The sequence below is a fragment of the Thalassophryne amazonica genome, chromosome 19 (genome assembly GCF_902500255.1).
Source record: "Thalassophryne amazonica chromosome 19, fThaAma1.1, whole genome shotgun sequence".
Lineage (NCBI taxonomy): Eukaryota > Metazoa > Chordata > Actinopteri > Batrachoidiformes > Batrachoididae > Thalassophryne > Thalassophryne amazonica.
In genome coordinates, this window is record NC_047121.1 from 55430521 (window position 1) to 55445636 (window position 15116).

At 47.0% G+C, this 15116-nt stretch overlaps 1 protein-coding gene across 1 annotated transcript in view; it reads left to right on the forward strand.

Moving 5' to 3' along the window:
* arid1b (AT rich interactive domain 1B (SWI1-like)) overlaps nucleotides 1–15116 on the forward strand; it is a 417017-nt gene that overhangs the window by 280211 nt on the left and 121690 nt on the right. Inside the window, exon 5 of the mRNA XM_034159361.1 lies at nucleotides 5047–5350. Coding sequence (XP_034015252.1) covers nucleotides 5047–5350 — 304 coding nt within the window. The remainder of the gene's footprint in view (nucleotides 1–5046; nucleotides 5351–15116) is intronic.

Here is a 15116-nt window from a genome sequence, read left to right on the forward strand (position 1 = left end):
AACTTTTGCACCGTGTTTAGTCCACATGGTTGCCAGACTGTTTGAGTTTAGCAGTTATGACCTTGAGATTGACCTTTCATGGCCACATAAAATTAATGGTCAAGTACTCTCAGAAATGTGATACGTCACTTTATATTGGTGTTTGATTTTTTTTAACCAGTTCCGTGAAATACCCGTTCTAAATATCCCGACACAAGCTCTGAGGGAAAAAAACTGACCTTTATCTGTGACCTTGATTCTGAACCGATTTTTATCAAGATCAAATCCCTTTGTCCTTCCCTATCCGCCGATCATTCCCTCAGGTTTGGTCCAAATTGGATCACAACTGTTTGGATTATTTAATTCACATGGACGGACACATGGGACCAGAAACAATGTCTTACCCCACTCCACCCCACCCCCTATGGGAAATTGGTCCACACATGAGAGACAAGTTGATTACATTTTCTGTCAATTTACCTTATGACGTCATGTGGCCTCTAGCTGCTTTTTTGACTTAAAAGACAAAATACCCACAAAGAGACGAGAAATTTGCATAAGATTGAACAGTCCAACGGCTACGATTCATAGCATTTTTCGCTGCACTGTTGCCGTCATAACATATTCAGTCGTAAGTGGACGACATTGATACTTGTTGGACCATCATTGTTTGTCTTGCACTTATTTACTGTATCATAATGCAGTTTTCAGTCATTTCCCACCAATGATAAATGGAGAATTTGTGCATGTGGGAGGAGCATCCCTGCTTTTACGATTCAAAGGTCAAGGCATTACCTAGCCTAGTACTGCCGTACCCTATAGAACCCTGGTGGGTTCCCAGGTAACATGATGCTGTTGCCCGTGACAAAGACACGTGTAAAATCTTTTCCGAGGTAGCTTCATGGAATGACATAAGTTAGAGTTTCCTGGCGTTATACGTTCTCGGGGTGCAGGTGTTTCTGCACAGTTGCCCTGCATGATGAATTTAAGCAGTTAGCATCAAGGTATGCTCTCGGCCAGGACTGTAATCAACAGACCCACTTGAACACCTACTGGAGATTTTGGGACCACGTCTTGGCTGACGCTTCACTGCCATCTTTTTTTTCTTTCTTTCTTTTTGGAAGAAACTGCCATTCCAGAGACTTTTTGAATGAAGGCGGCGGTGTGCTGAAGATGTTTGGGCGGCACTTTATGCTAGTTATTCCTTCCATTCATCGCCCGTCTGTATGTTTCATGTGGTGTGTTGGCGTTTTTATGGCCACTGGGTCTTAAGTGTCTCCACCCTTTCATGCTACATGACGCTGGGTTTTTGGGGTGCGGGCTGCACAGCTGTGTTTAAGTGTGTGTATAATCCAAATGAGCCTAACAGCCTCTAAACAAATTACTTGTACACATTTTCCCGCCCCTAAACTGCAACTGGAAAAGCTGGCAAGAGCACCCAATTAGGTGAAATGCAATTATTCTCATCCATTCACACAATTAGCCTGTGGGTTAACAGTCTATCTGTAATCAGGCCAGCGCTGTTGGTTCTGGAAAAGCCATTGTCACGGTAACCCCACCGTGTGAAATGGCAGGCACCCAGGGCAGCCCGTCGCTCGAAAATAATCTCCAGCCCTGCTGGTGGACGTGACACATGACATCACTCAGCTGAAGATAGTGCGTGTGCGCACGCGCGCGTGTGTGTGTGCGTGTGTGTGTGTGTGTGAGAAAGTGAGTGGAGACGATGCCAGGTGACAGACTGGCAGGCCGGCGGAACGGGCACTAACAGCGCTGAGATGGCATTAACCACAACAAGCAGCCGTGCACCGACAAAGCTGCACGTGCACCAATAGACGCATGTCTCGTTTTTTAAGACGAGACACCAACACGCAGTGTTTGCAGACGTCCTGACCCGGGTTTGAACGCCATAAAACCCGCCAACATGTTACAGAAATGCCAACATTTTGATGCACTGCCGATATTTTCAAGTCACATCGGCTGAAACCAATGTTGGACGACTTCTGCACTTTTAGGCTGAAACCACCGATAAATTATTTTATTGCCAGCAATAAATAAAATGAAATTTGAGTATTTTAATATGAACAAAGGTTGAAATTCTTTTGTAGAGCCAACATCTCACAATAAAAAACAAAAATCAAACAGCAGGAATGCATGAATAATAAAGATGTTTAGATAAAGATGTGTGTGCGTGTGTGTTTCATTTATTCATTAATTTTACATGTCGCAGTGGCAGTAGACCAAGCAGCTCATCCCACACTTCCCTATCCTCAGCCAGGTCCTGTAACTGTTCCTGGAGGATCCCAAGGCGTTGCCAAGCCAGCTGGGAAATATAATCCCTCCTATGTTTTCGGGGTGTTCTCCAGGGCCTCCTCCCAGTTGGATGTGCCTGGAAGACCTCCCCCAGAGAGACGACCAGGGGGCGTCCTCACCAGATACACGAATCACCTCAGTTGGCTCCTTTCATTGCGAAGAAGTAGTCTCTCTACTCTGAGTCCCTCCCAGATGGTCTCAGATTCTCACCCTGTCCAGGAGTATAAGACCAGATACCCGACAGAGGAATCTCATGTCCACCACCTTATTTTTTTTGGTCATTACCCAAAGTTCATGACCGTAAGTGACGATAAAATCATTAGTCAACTTGTGAATTGAGAGTCTCGCCTTCTGGCTCAACTCTTTCGTCACCACAGCGGTTCGGTACAATGTCTGTAAAACATCAGGCTGAGCCCTGATTTGTGTGTGATGTTTATACAAATCTACAGTTTTGATCCTGTCTACACTAATTTACTGGCGGGGGGGTGTCCAAGCGGTTAGTACGCTTGTTTACAGTGCAGAAAGTTAGCGGTTCAAGGCCACCCCTCCCCTTTCTCCAGATAGTATAGCGCTGTGCCAGGAAGGACATCCGGAGTAAAACTTGTGCCAAATCAACTTGCAGACATCTTTGAAGCCTCGGATTGAAAAGTCACTTTTTTTTTTTTTTTTAACATGCCGCACTTTAGTCGACTGGAACTTTGGAAAATCTGTTGATGATGAGGTGCTGAAACCACAGGAGTTCCCCACGGAATGCTGTCTGTGACATCAGACCCGGGAGTGACAGTAATGGGAGTGCAGGGCTCAGGTGGGACAGCAGGAGGGGTCAACAGGCCTGCAGGAGCAGGTAGGATCAGCTGGTTCTCCTCCCCAAGTGGGCAGCAGCCAGAAACGGGGGTCACTGAGAGGTGACTTCCCCCGTCTTCAGTCACAGCTGGGACACGGCGTGTGGTTGGGGCGGTCATCACATCGCATCACATCATATCTTCTCTGTGCTTCTTCCGCCGCCGCCGCTCACTCCTCTCATCTCGTGGCTGTGTTTAGTCCGTCATTATTCCGTCTGTAATGTTGGTGGACATTCCCTGAATCTTCCCCTAACACAATTCCGTACTCACCACAGGGACTGGAACCTGTAATTTGAGCTCATCCTTGGCCAGAATAAAGTACATTACACTTCATTTTCACCACAACAGCCGGTGGAGAGCGGCTGGGTGTTCTCTGGGGCACGTTTTTGCTCCTGTGCCGCATTAACCGCCGTCACTTAAACTGTGGACACGTTCCATTTCTAACCAGACAAAAGGCCAGCAGTGTTCATGTGTACTGAGAAAAGTTAAGATTTGAACCTTTCCTGCTGCAGTCTGTAATGTGTCCAGTCTGTGATCTGTGGGTTTATTCATTAGATTTCTTTGGGAATAATTATCGTTTGCTGCATGACTCATGTGTTGAAGACACTTTATGTCAAACTGAAGGTTGGTTCTGTTGTTCTTTTCTCTGCTTATCTTTGGCTTTTCATTCTTTTATTTTTGCCTGCACACTAAATTACTGTAATCAGGACATGTGACATCAACACTTTGCTCTTACTCAGTCAAATGTTTAAGGTACAGAGTGCAGATAATGTTGGTTTGGTGCACATGGCAGGCAGGTAGGTGGTGAGTCAAGCAGGCAGGTGTTCTGGTGGGCAGGCAGGCGGACAGGTGAACAGGTGGGCAGGTAAACAGGCAGGCGGCCAGGTGGACAGATGGGTGTTTAGTCAGACAGGCAGGTGTTTGGGTGGGCAGGTGAGCAGGCAGGTGGCCAGGTGGGTGTTTAGTCAGATAGGCAGGTGTTTGGGGGTGGGCAGGTGAACAGGGTGCAGGTGAAAAGGCAGGCAGACAGGTGGGTGTTTAGTCAGACAGGCAGGTGTTTGGTGGACAAGTGAACAGGCAGGTGGACAGGTGGGTGTTAGTCAGATAGGCAGTGGTTGGGTGGGCAGGTGAGCAGGCAGGTGAACAGGCAGGTGGACAGGTGGGTGTTTATTTGCATAGGCGGGTCTTTAGTTGGACAGGCAGGTGTTTGGGCAGGCAGGCAAGCAGGTGGTGGGTGGGCAGACAAGTGGGTGTTTAGTCAGATAGGCAGGTGTTTGGGTGGGCAGGTGAGCAGGCAGGTGAACAGGCAGGTGGACAGGTGGGTGTTTATTTGCATAGGCGGGTCTTTAGTTGGACAGGCAGGTGTTTGGGCAGGCAGGCAAGCAGCTGGTGGGTGGGCAGACAAGTGGGTGTTTAGTCAGACTGGCAGGTGTTTGGGTGGACTGGCAGGTGGGCAGGCGCTTGAGCAGGTGGGTGGACACGTGCCGGCACAGAAATCAACACTTCTCACAACTCAAGTCTCCAGTGTCCAAGCAACAGTCTAAATTTCAAAAATATTCACTTTTTTGTCCAAAATCAATTTCTCAAATGTAACCAGTTGAAAGCCAGCTAATTTCTGGTTTTAAATCATCTCAAAACCAGTTAAATGTATTTATCTTGATGTAGAATGATTGAAACACAGATTATCTTGAATTGAATTAAAGTCACTTTTAAGGCATTTCCTTTTGGTTTATGTCTGTTTAATCCTCGTGAAATATAAAATCTAATTTTTTTGTAACAGTTTAAAACACCTTTGAAGCCGTTTTAAGCTGCTAAAAGCTGTCCCTAATGTCTAAGATTATTTATTTTAATTTTGGGACACCTGTGGCCTCTTGTTAAATTATAACCTTAATTATGCCATTGTTTCGTCCCACAGGATCTGTCTGGCTCGATCGATGACCTCCCCACGGGGACAGAGGCTGGTCTGAGCTCAGCCACCAACGCCAGGGGATCCTCCAGCATCAGCAGCAGCAGCAGCCAAGGAGAGCAGGGAGGCACCGGTACCCAGGGACAGTCCTCCTTCTCCCCGCACGCCTCCCCCCATCTCTCCAGCCAGAGGAGTGGGCCCTCCCCCTCCCCCGTGGGCTCACCTGCAGGCCACCCTCAGTCCCAGCAGTCCCGATCAGGTTCTGGACCCATCTCTCCCGCCAGCGGACCCTCTGCCAATGCCAGCGTGCCAGGTAGGGAACGACGCGCCACCATTAGAGCCGCCCTCAGGTGCCACGCTGATCTCATTTTATCTTCATTTGGTGCATTTACAGTCTGCTCACATTTTGGCACTGAATTAGCAGCAAGTTTCAGCGTAATTCACAGTTAAATAGCAGCACTGAATGCTTAAAAAACACAGAAAAACTTAACAGTTAAATAAAGGGAGCTGTGCAGCGTTATGTTTCTGAGTTTTGTGAAGCCATGTGTACATTTTACTGTTAAGAAATAATACTGAGAGCATCTGTGAGCAAACTGACCTTTCCCTTTATTTAACCTTGTCAAGACATGAGACAGATTTACATTTAAAGAAACATTTTAAAAGTTCATGAAGGAAAAATAATCCTGATCCACAATAGGTTTAGAAATGTATTTAAAGTGCGCCATGCGTAACATTTGCACATAGAAAGCAGTGGACTGATTCTCAAACGTCTCCAGTCTCACTGTCCCTGTGGACCCCAGTTCTGGTTTAAATTACTACAAGTAAGTTGTCCATAAGAGCAGGGACACAACTGTAAGCTGATTTTTGGCTGTCAGTTCATTTTATTTTAACTAAAAGTTAACTTCTCAAATGAATAAACAGTTGAGTCCTTGTATTGCTGCACATTTAAGCAGCTTTTGTCGACATCTAGTGGGGGAAGTGAGCATTTCAGGGCTTCTAATACATTTCCTACTTGAAAACAAAAATTCATTAAAAAGGCATTTATAAATGTCAAAATGCATGACTTTTTGGGGGGCTGGCACGCAGAGCTTTGACCTCCCAGTATAAATGCATAAAAATTTAGATTTTGAGAGTTTTATGATTCTTGAGTTTTAAGATATGAAAATTGTGAATAAAGTGTTTTTAATACTACTAAGAAGAATAAGAAGAGTCTTGGTGCTTTTACACAATGAGAAAATGTATAAATGACAAGATGTTAAATTTTTGTGAGGTGAATTAGTTTAATAGTAACCACAGTAGTTATTCTAAATATCTTCTATAAGCACTGGGTCCAAATGTTGACTTTGACCTCTGACCTTGATTTTTTTTTTTTTCCAACTCATGTCACTTTGTTGTTGACTGACCCAGAATCATTACATCAAGTTTGGTCCAAATTGGATAAAAAGTCGACTGAAAACAGTCTAATCGTGCGTGGGTTTCATGCGGATGGATTTGACTGGCTTCAGACGGTGTGAACGTGCGTCTGTACATGCACGCTCATCATCCCTGTCGCTGCTCCGCCTGACTGCACGGCTGACCGGGGCATCAGCATCTCTCAGGCCTGTCAGTCACTCTGACAAGGCGGGGCCAAATGTCTGGAGTGCCATCCTGATGCCGGCTCCACCTCCTTTCCTCACAGCTACTTATTAAGTGATTGACGCTAATGAAAAACTGGGACAGTGGTTTTCCAGGAGCTCATGCCAAAAGTGATGACGAAAATCCAGGATGAGCCAGCGAAGACGAGAGTGAAACTGATCGTTGGGACGTGATTAATAAGAAAAAAAAAATTTAAATATTCCCTGTGCCGAATAAATGGTGATAAAGTGTGGAGCGGTGAGTAACATCTGGCATGTTTTTGCGGCTGTACGACAATCAGTTTGAATTAGATCAAGGAGCAGGCAGCCGGAGAGAGACACGCGAGAACTAATGTGGTTAGCACACATCTGATTACCAACGCTTCACTTTCTAACACTTCATCACGAGTCACCGCACTTTAGTCAAGACAGGAAGGAGGGGAGAGGAGGCGAGGAGAGGAGGCAGAGGAGAGGAGTCAGGAGAGGACTTAGGAGAGGAATCAGGAGAAGAGAGGACAGGACTGAGGAGAGGATCCAGGAGAGGTGGGAGGGGAGTTAGGAGAGAATGGAGAGGAATCACGAGAGGACTTAGGAGAGGAGTCAGGAGAGGAAGGAATATGTTGTGTTCTTGTGCCTTCAGTCTGTCTCTGACGTTGTCTGTGCAGACATAAACCAGCTTTTGAAGACAGAGTTGTCCTGTGAAGAAACCAAATAAGCTGAAGGAGATGATGTCTGGATCACTGTGTGAGGCAGCGAGTAATTGGGTCTATGCTCCTGACACCGCTGGGTGTCTTTGGACTTTGGAGCCTCTTTGGGTCCTGCTGGAATGATTATTTGATTATTTGGGGAGGCTCAGATCAGGAGTGTCACCTGCATCATGAGGGAACATCAGATACAAATTATGGTCATGTGGCACATCTCTGTGGTCATAATCCAGCATGCAGGTGTCTCAGTGGTGAAGAAGACCAAGGACACGCCCACCTGTCACCTGGCTGCAGGAGACAGATGGTTATTTGTCCTCTTTGACTCATTCAAAGACACAACGATATTTTCCAGAGTGTAAGTCACAGGACCTTCACTGACACAAAACGCAGACTCGTAAGTATATTATTACTTTGGGATCTTTGGCGCCCCCTAAGGCGGGACTCAGATCGTAGGTTGGGAACCAGGGGTCTAACAGACTGAAGTAACGTACTGCACGCGTGTGTGTGTCTCAGCGATCAGCTGCACTCGGTGGAGTGACGTGACATGTCACACGGCTGAACACTCACGGGATGAACGCTACCCCGACAGCGGGCGGGGGCGGATGGCATTGTGTGGGGGGAGCGATTTCATCGTGATGTTTTCACCTGGAGATTGTGCACACACGCAAACACATAAAAGGTCGACAAAACACACACTGCAGCACGTAAACACGCATGAAAACAGTCTCATGGTTTCACAATACTTGCACGTAGACATTTACCTGGTGCGTGCAGCAGACTGACATGTTGTCAGCCTATCATACAGCCGTACACTTGCACAAATCTATCTTGTCAGCACTCGGCAGCACGCCTGTGATTCCCTCGTCTCCTCACGTCTCCTCGTCCTCCTCTCTCTCTCTTTCTGCGTCTCCATGAAGCAAATCCAATACACTGTAACATTATCCGGGCCTCGCCTTGCTATTTGGATTTTCTCCCGGAGCCAAAAAGGCACACACAGGGCCAAATTGATTTTCCTGTTGCGCTAGATTTGTGACAGTCGAGAAGAAATCACATTGCTCAGCCGCCAGCCTCCCCACCTCCTCTCCTGCTCCCCGTCCTCCCCCTGTGCACGCACACATTCACCTTCTTCCTCCTCCCAGTGTCTCTAAAGCAGTTCAGAGCGTCCTCGGAATATTTTTCTCCTTCTATGAGACATCAGGGATGAGGCAAATGGACGTTTGATGTCTGGATGGATGTGAGGTGAAACGGGTGCGCCGGTGTTCAAGCGTCCATCGCGGCCTGTGAGCTGTGGCAAAAAGGACGAGTCCTCTGCCAAATGCCAAAACAACTGGGAAAGCTTCCAGAGGCGCAGTTGCTGCTTATCCGTGACAAAAAATAAGTCGTGGTTCATAAACTAAAAGCTGTTTAGAAAGTAAGGAGGATTGTTGAGCAAGTAGCTGGCCTGCCTATATGTAGACTTGGGAGTTAGACTAACAACGTAAAAACTGGGGGTTTGCTTCCTGGGTTCGAATCCCACTGATGCCATCTGTCTGTGTTCTTGGACAAGACACTTAATCTGCACTGTGTCAGTCCAACCAGCTGTAACTGGGTACCAGCTTTGGCTTGGAAAGTAACCTGTGTTGGACTGGCATTCCATCCAAGGGGAGTCATAGACTCTCATCTGCTCATCGCTACAGAATCCAGAGATAAACACCAGCACCAACAGCCCTCAGGGCCTATATAGGAAACACATCTAACCTGTCTGTGGTCTTGGATAAGGAGTATGGACTGTCATTATAAAGACCGGGAGTTTGATTCCAGGTCTTTGATTCCTGCTTCCTGCCCATGTCCTTGTATAAGGAGTTATGCTACCAACATATGTGAATTTCTCCACTGTGAGATCAATAAAATCTTATGTTATCTATATAAACCGGGGGTTTGATTTCAGGTCACTGATTCATGCTACCGGTGTCCTTGGATAAGTAGTTGGACGACTAATATATTGATCAGGGTTTGATTCCAGGTCTTTGATTCATTCTACTTGGCCATGTCCTTGGATAAGGTCTGGACTACCAACATATGGTTCAGGATTTTGATTCCTGGTTTTTGCTTCATGTTCCTTGTCTATATTGCTTAGATAAGGAGTTGGACTGCCAATATGAACACCAGGTATTCAATTCCAGGTCTTTCATCCATGCTACCGATCTGTGTCCTTGGATAAGGAGCTGGGCTGCCAAGATATAGATCAAGGGTTTGATTAAAGGTTTTTTGCATTGGGCAACTTCTCTATACCTCTGGATAAGGAGTTGGGCTACCAGTGTAAAGGCCAAGGGCTTGAATCCAAGTCTTTGATTCACACTACGTGCCTTTCTCCTTGGATAAGGAATTGGACTACCAAACCGAGGATTTACTTCACACAACCTCTCTGTGTCCTTGGATAAAGGGGTGGACAACCAACATATAAACTGGTGGTTTGGAAAACTTTTCCAGAGGAATGTCCATGTACTGGTATATTCTGTCATTGTACTAAGGTTGTGTTTCTGCAGAATTGTCAAGATGCTCAAAAACTTCTTTTGTTCATCTCAACCTTTAACATAGGATTTCCATGGAGCCCGTAACGTTGTCGTACATTCCGTGACACCCACGGGGGATGTTTTCCGTAAACACTGAGGTTGGGCCCAAACTGTTTTTGCAGGTCAGTGGTGCGTTACATCATCAAACCACGCATTAGATAACATTTACAGGCAACAGTGATCTTCAGAAGGTGGATTGTTATGTCTTAGACTGTGACCTTCCAGAATTTGCTTCTGATTGTTGGTGTTTTGTGAAGCTACAGACTGACATGTAGCACATCGACGCTACTCCGTGGCCACACATTCGCCATCTGCTGCACAAAATCTCAAGTACTTCTTTCTCTTCTGATTTTCTCTTCTCACACACACACACACACACACTAAGTTCTCTGAGGTCCAGTTAACAGCGTCTGCCTCCCCTCCCTTCGTCCCCGGCTCCTCCGTCACCCGGCTCTCCTCACCCCTCCAACTTCCTTATTTTCTTCTAAAGAGGTGATTGGAGCTTGCGGGCGAGCGCTCGGGAGAGTTTAAGCTGTTTATCTGCACTTCGCTTCAAGTGCTTCCAGGGTCGAGGAAAAGACAACGAGGTCACAGACAGAAGAAGGGGCGGGAGGGGGGCAGACAGACGAGGAGAGTCCGGTCTGCTACCTTAAGGCTCCTTTGCCACAAACCTCCTCCGACCTGCTTCCTATCTGCTTCCATCCTCTACGTTGTCCCACAGCTTCGCCTGTGGTTTGAATTCTGTTTTGCACCAAGAAATACGTTTCTGTATGTAATTATGCTAATGAGAACTCAGGAAAAAGATGCCGGCATTTTTATGCTCTGGGGGTCAAAGGTCAAAGAAAGATGCCTGAAAGGAACCACGGCGAGGAACTCTCATCACGCAGCGTTTTTTTTTTTTTTTTTTTTTTTTTTTATGCTCTCAGTAAGTTATTTCCCAGACGAACTCAGAAAGTGAAGCTGCAGGAGGCGCTGCAGGAATGCAAATACAGAATCCTCGATTCTCCTCCTTCTGTTCGTGAGGAAAGTTACTCGAGTGCAGGGTGGCGAGTTTTTGTGCCTTATTTTTTGTCGGGTGTTGTGTTTGAGGAGGAAACTTATTTTCGTGCAGAGCTGGGCGAGGTTTCCAGTCACATCACTCCCTAAGAGGCCGCGTGGTGGAAATGCCGGCGGCGGCTCTACCCCTCTCCCATGATGTCTTATCATCCTCTCTCTCTCTCTCTCATCCTCCCTCTCGTGTCTGCCGTCCCCCGTCCCCACCCTTTCATCTCCTCTTCTGTTTGTCTCTGCTTCTTTCTTCGCTCAGAGCGCCGCTCTGCTACAAACCTCCCACTGAGGAGCAAGCCTGAATTTTCCACCCGCATTTCTCTTCTTCCCTTTTATTTCTTTCCTCCAGCTTCCCTCCTCCTTCTTCTTCTTCTCTTCTTATGCTACTCCCCCCTCCCCCCATGGCCGTGTTTCTCCTCATGATGGCTGTTCGGTGGGAAACAGCAAAATGTCCTTCCCACAGGCATTATATTCACAAAGCGCACCGACGGCCAAAAAAAAAAAACACGCTCGCTGCTTGCTGCGTTAGCCATTTAGAGAAATCCCATTCTAACTGCGAAACTCTGAACCGGAGCGCGGTGCACAATTAGCTTCCCTCCCTCACACCTATTTTCTTGCTTTCTCTCGGCCCGTCTCTCTTTCTCCCCCACATCCCGCTCGCTTTTTTAGCTTAAGCTGCACTTTTGCTTTACTTACAGTTGCTGCTCAGCTTTGGAAGTAATGAGGATCTTGGGAGAGCACTTGTTTTGCAAGCCACTGCAGGCCGGCGCTCGTCCCCTACAGGGAGAGTTAACTGGCAGTAGCCGCCGGCTCGGAGAGGCATTGACTCGTACCCATTGAGATCTAAACCGCCATTATTGGAGCCCGCTGTTTATCTGCCTCTTTCCCCCAAAGACACGGCAAGTAGGGGATATTACTTTAGTGTGTGTGTGTGTGTGTGTGTGTGTGTGTGTGTGTGTGTGTGTGTGTGTGTGCGCGTTTGGAGCGTAACAGTTGTATGAAGAGATGGTGCTGAAGCATCCTTTTCTCAGTGTTCTACAGCCTTCTATTAGTGCTCGGCGCGTTACTTTAGCAAAAAGTGGACCAAACTGCTCCAGGGGGTGTGTTTTATGAACATCTTTGTGTGCACATTACAGGTCCTCGTGGGTCCACAGTACTGGATCTGACTCAAAACTGCTTTGTAGAAAGTGTGCCCGATTCAAAACTGCAAAGATGTTCTTAAAAACCAAAACCTGAAACAGAAACCTGATTTTTTTTTTCCACCCATCCAGAATGTGGATTGACATTAATGGTACCCAAACCCAATTCAGGTCTTTTGAGATCTTGTTGGTGGGTTCAAATGAGAATTTTAAAAATGCTAACAATGAGGGACAATTGATGTTCATTTGGGACAAACAATCTAAGCCCCCATGTGTCTGCATGTCGCCATCTTGGTAGGGTCTGACTCTGCCTAAAGCCCCGTTTACAGATAGACGGTTTTGTCGGCGGGTAGTACGTAGACTGAAGTTCACGGTAGTTCCGGCTGTTTTTGCGTTGGAAAGGGGTGGAGCATTTCGCCGGCGTTTTGACCGCCATACTATCCGCAAATAGGCGGATAAAACGCCGCTAAACCCGCCGAATAAAGCGGCGTTTTTGACGCCATAGCATCCGGCACACGTCAGGCAACGGGGGTTAATACCCAGTTCTATCCTTTACAATCGCAGGTTAAGACGCGCATGAGAATGGCGGTGTTCTGCTGCCGCCGATAATGCCCTATGTACTGCTGGTTAATACCCAGGTTTTTATCCAGGCAAATCCTGTGTTACTCCAGGATCATTTGCATATAGGCACCGCCCCCAGAGTATAATAGGCTGAAGCAGCAGGAATACATGCCTCTGTCACTGCAGGGGGAGGGAGATCATCCTCAGCCTTTTCTTCTCCTTCCTTTCCCCCTCCTCAACGTGTTGCTCCGTCTCCACCACAGGCCTCCCCTCTGCTTCTGAACCAGACCTCTTGGTTTCCTTCGTCTTGCCTAAGTCCTTGCCGCTGCTAACTTTCTTTTAGGAGGCATACTGGAGCTTCTCTGCAAAAATATCTGGAGCTGGCCACGAGTGAGAGGCCTGCATGCAGCGCGCTAGCGTTTTTATACTGACCGCCACCTATCGGCCGTTTGGAGCGCCCTTTTAACCGGGAGGTGGCGTTTAGAACAGCGTACTGTCTGCTAGCGCCGCCGTTTTGTCTGCCTCTGTTGCCAGTTAAAACACTGTTGTGTACGCCAATGTGGGCTCTATCTCCATTTTATACGCCCTTGATTAGGGATACAACGCCGGCCGGCGAATAACGGCGGTGTAAACTGCGGCACTACAGGAAGGGACAGGATGAAACGGCGATTAAAAAGTATCAAACGCTGTTGTTCGCGTTGTCTCTGTCATCACGCGAATTCTCCGGGAGCGCTCCTGGAATTAATCAACATGTTGAATAATTTTTTCGACGATTCCCGGTGAAGCCGGAACTAAGCCACGCCCCCTAGCGCTGGAGTTAACAACGGCGTTTGATCCCTAAGATGGCCCGGAGGAGCCAAAAACTCTTCCGGGACCCTTCCGGGAGCTCTTACCGTCTATGTGTAAGCGGGGCTTAACTCTCAGCCAACCTATAAAGGGGTAAAGGGGTGTGACACTTGGGTAAGACCAGACGGTGGGACAAATAGAAAAAATACCAAACATTTTTCCTTGGTTCTCAGTTACCAACTAACTGAAGCTAAGGCTAACAGGCTGGCTTCTGTTTGAGTGCTTCATTAACACATATTTTTGCAAACTAGGCAGTGGTTTTCATAATGGATGGTTTGGGATGGGAATAAAAAGGTATGAGTGGCACATCACCTCAGTAACAGTTGCACCCTAAGTTGACCTAGCTTCCTGCTAATTCATGCTAACCGGTTAAATCATGTTGAAATCACACTTAAAAAAACATTTGTCATAAAATGCTGATAAAGAACAAATGTGGTCGAGTTCACACTAGTTCGGCCCTGACTCTGACACATAGCTGTCACTCAAAATGACCACACCTCTAATTAATCATGACTGTTGTTAGTTTCGGCTGCTCCCGTTATTGGTCGGGGTTGCCACAGCAGATACAACCAGATCCGCATTGGTATTTGGCACAAGTTTTACGCCACATGCCCTTCCTGACACAACTCCAGTTTCACATGGAGAAACACACACAGCCGCTGGTGTTCCGAAGAGGTCTCCCAACCAAGAACTAACCAGATGCTGCACTGCGTAGCTTCTGAGATCTGACAGGATTAATTATTCATGACTCTTTAGTTTGAAAAATTGCTTAAATTACTGAGTTAGAGAACACCCCCACCCACCCCCCACCCCGGAAATGTGTTTATTTCTGCTGTAAAGTTTGTACAGTTGGACATTTTAACATGGACATTTTAACATGGACATCTATGGGGAGTGACTTCCACTTTTGGAGCCAGCCTTAAGTGGCCATTCAAGGAGCTGCAAGATTTGGCACTCCTGGCGGTTGGGATTTGATTCAGACATATGTTTTAAGTTCACCGACTTTCTGTGTGCGTGCACGAAGTGACATCAGCCTGGACACCCGGGACAATGGAACCCGATCCAATCTGGGCTGAAATGCGGTTTGTGTGAAGTCCAGAATCAGAACCTGTTTGCATAGAAACTGAGACCTGCGAGGAACCAGACATTCATGTAAACACATTTCTGTTCATTCCCCCCCACACTGTCATTTCACATGCAGTTAATACACGCTGACGATTCAGCTCGCGTGCACGCTGTGGCTCCTCAGCTCAGTAATTCCACCCCCCTGAAACAACACTGCAACGTTGCCACCACGACTCCTCCAGCTTTGAACTTCCTCTGCATTTGCGTTTCAAACCCTAATGAAAAAAATCTTCAAAGAGCGCGCTCGCTCTCTTCAAAGGAGACCAAAGTTTGCCTCCACAGTCCTCCTGGAAAAGAAAATGTGCACTGGGTTTTTTGAGCGCGGCGCATTATCTCCAAAAATGCAGTAAACTCCTCTTACCTTTGGCCCTGGTGCATTGTATCATGGGAAAGCATTGAAAATGGATGTGCTCGCTAAGTGCCTTTTTACAAAGAGGAAATTACAGTTATTTGACTCCTTGGCGGTATTCCGAAGAGCATCCCGGTGTTCCT